General features: G+C 38.1%; 1 protein-coding gene across 1 annotated transcript; it reads left to right on the top strand.

The window, feature by feature from the left end:
• Positions 1-135: 135 nt before the first annotated feature.
• LOC110440952 lies at positions 136-829 on the top strand (the record flags this gene model as incomplete). Its single annotated transcript, XM_021484062.1, has 1 exon — positions 136-829. A coding segment is annotated over exon 1 (694 nt), but the record flags the coding sequence as incomplete, so codon positions are not given.
• Positions 830-3,559: the final 2,730 nt, after the last annotated feature.

The raw sequence follows: 3,559 nt of genomic DNA, 5'->3' as shown, positions 1-3,559 counted from the left end.
ATTATCACTTCAGCTAAGGTATGGACTTCAATTAAGGAACATAACTCCAAATAAGGGACGTAACTCCAAATTAAGGAAGCGACTCCGTCTCAACGAATAAACATACCAGTTTTTTGTGGAATAAGTTGCGGAAAAATGAAAATTACGAACGCTTTTGTGATACTCTACCTGAAGATGTTCAAGAAGAAAATTTGTAGATTAATGCCAATAGGTCTTCTAACTATTTCCATGATATATGTTGTGTATCGCGCGCAGCGGGATGTCCAATGGGTGCTTAAAAGCTTACTGGAGGTCGTACCAACGAATGTCATCACTGCAATGGTGCCGCCGTCAACAACAGCTCCTAATACGACCATTACAACAACAGAAATACAAACTTCAACTTCTGTTGTGTCAACTGCCAGAACTGAAATTCATTTCCCATTAGATATAGATTTAGAAAAATATGTCAGAGACAAACTTGAAAAGAATATTACCATCCCGGTGAAACCCATTAATGAACACAACTTCACATATATACACCGTCCAGCAAAGTGCAAGTTTACCAGGACAACCGAAGACAATGTCACATTACTGATTCTTGTGAAATCGAGCGTCAGAAATGTGTTTTTACGAAATGCCATCCGGGACACCTGGGGTCAGGATCTGAGTGGAAATGTTAACCTTAGATTTATGCTAGGTTACTCGATATCGTTTGTAGAAACTACAAAAGCGGAGGCTGAAACATATAATGACGTCATCGTCGAAAACTTTGTGGATTCCTACCCGAACAACACGCTGAAGACTATCATGGGGTTCACTTGGGCAGTGACTGAGTGTTCTGATGCAAGTACTATTCTATTTATAGACGAAGATCACTTGCCACGCTTGAATAATATATTGGCATACTTAAGGTCATTAAATCGGGATCAACTTGGGTCTTTGTTCATTGGGTACAGGCTCATATCAGGGCGTGTATACAAGGGCAAACACCACTGGGCCATACCAAAGTCGGTATACCCTTACAAAAAATGGCCTCCATATTTGAGAGGCGGGGCTTATCTTGTATCACAAGATATAGCAAAACAATTTTCGATTGCTTTTCCTTTCGTCAAGTACCTTCATGTGGATGATTCATATCTTGGTATAATAGCATTAAAGCTGAACATTAAACCACAGCACGATACTAGATTTATGATGGTAAAAAAGAAACTTCAGAAAGAAAAAACACATTTTGTATATAATGACTATAAACAGCCTGGCGAGTTGAAAAGGGACTGGAAGATTATCAAAGACAATGCATAAACAAGTCAATGAAAGACAATGTTTTGAAGAGTGCCATAGACCCTTTGTGTGTGTATGATGGAAATTGTAAGTGTGGTCCACTTGTTGTGGATCTGTATTTTGAACTGTTCACTTATAGTGCAATATCAGCAAAACCCCTCATTCACTACTGCATAAAAACTGACGAACCCAAACCAGACTTGAACATCATCTATCGCAATATAGACCAGTGTTATAAGACAAAGTGTCATCCGTAGGAAAATAAATAAATACCCAAGTCATATTTTAAGGTAGAATTCCACAGTGTAACGATTCTATGTTAAAGACTTGCTCATTAACCTGAAGAAAAGCAAACCCTCTGATTAAATTTCTGTAATTCGTGCTCTGATGATAAAGTTATCCCTATATTTCGGCAGTAGAAATTTATGGGAGAAATTGATTGAATTGAATAAATACCTAATGCTATTTAAATCAATGAAAGATTTAGGGATGTCGGTTAATTATTATAAGACTTGGAAATTTTCTGCAATCTGATTGGTCGAGATCTGCTTTGCTGAACTGTATATATTCATTTTAACACCTGAAAGTTTACTTCTCATATAACATCCTCGATATCCAGGGGTTACGCTCACTTTCGTGCTCTGCAGCGAAAGTGAGCGTAACCCCTGTATATCATTTTAGCACAAGTGCGTACCTGGCAGTATAATAGCATGGGTTCGTATCCAAAAATAAAACAGGGATTTCCCAAAGTTTCCATTGTTGAAATAATCATTTGAGAAGAAAATCAATATCGTTAAAATGGTTTTATTTTAGCTCCACCAAGTAATGCCATGGCGCGGTGTCCGTTTAGTCAATTTTAAGCTCACCTGGCCCGTTGACCGTTGACATTTCCGAGGAATTTGACCAAATTTGGTCTGGAGCATCTTTGGCAAAAGGGTTCTCAATTTTGGATAAACGGAGAGTATGCCCCCCCTAGGGCTGGGGACAGAGGGGCGGGCCCAAATAGGGGGGAGGGATTGGAAATTCTTCAAATATCTTCTCCTTCTCAACCAATGCAAGGATGTTGACCAAATTTGTTCTAGAGCATCTTTGGACAAATGGGCCTCGAGTTTGTATAAACGGGGAGTGTAGGCCCCCTGAGGGGAGAGGGACAGGGCACAAAAGGGGAAATAGGGGAAAATGTGTCTCCTTCTATACAAATGAAGGGATTTAAATCAAATGTGGTCCGAAGCATGCTTATGAAAAAAGGAATCAATTTTGTATAAACTGAGGCTTTAGGACCCCTTATTTGGGACAGAAAGGTAACGCCCTTTAGGGGAAATAGAAAAAAAAATAAAGATCCAGATCCTTCTCTTTTTGTACTGATGCAGGGAGTTTAACCAAATTTGTTCAAGAGCATCTTTGGACATATGGAATTTAATTTTGTATAAATGGAGGATGTAGGCTCCCTGGAGACAGAGGGGCGGGGTCAAATGGGGGAAAATAGGGGAAATTGAGGTAAATGTGTTGCTTAGAGACAGAGGCAATATTTGGAAATAGTTGCAGTACATGTATTAGTATTTTATTTAATAAGAACATTTTTCCATGTATGTGTAATTATCTAGGTGAGCGATACAGGCTCTCTGGGCCTCTTGTTCCAAGAGCTTTCATTTCAATACATTATAACTTGATTTACTCATTAAGGCAGTCATCTTGGGAATAGTCAAAGTGATTTCAGTTTATTCACTCCACAATTATTTTTTTGTATATATAGCCCATAGGGCTCAAAATGTTTCATGTTTGATTATTTTGAGCGTCATGTAATGAAACAACTATTAACTTCCATTGAGGTCGTTACAATGATTTATCAACTTTTGAAAAGTGATATTTTCTTTCGGTATCGGCTGGGCCTCCGGAAAAGCTTATCTTCCTTGGGTTGATAACTCATTGCATCGACCTCAATTGATGTAATTAAATAGATAATGCACTATCACTTGACAATCGTAGTAAAATTGTGTTATGCTTTAATTATATGTGTATACCATTGCTTTCACCTTAAATTCTGAAAGACAGAAAAGAAACTCAATAATAGTTTCCTGTTACATTAACTGGAACTTTTTTAGAATATGTTTTATTTTTTGTAATGTATGCTTTACAAACTCCAAGCATTGGGCATTGGAAAAGCTAGATTACTTGGCTACTTAATAAATATGTTTCTCAAATTTACTCTCGTGGTGTGTGTACTGTTCAGTACTCGTGTTGAGCGGAATGGAAAGACAACTCCTTTTTTAGCTCACCTGCCCGAAGGGCAAGTGAG

This window comes from Mizuhopecten yessoensis, unplaced genomic scaffold (genome assembly GCF_002113885.1).
Source record: "Mizuhopecten yessoensis strain PY_sf001 unplaced genomic scaffold, ASM211388v2 scaffold714191, whole genome shotgun sequence".
NCBI lineage: Eukaryota > Metazoa > Mollusca > Bivalvia > Pectinida > Pectinidae > Mizuhopecten > Mizuhopecten yessoensis.
The sequence above is the reverse complement of the archived record's forward strand: the minus strand, read 5'-3'. Positions and strand labels throughout refer to the sequence as shown.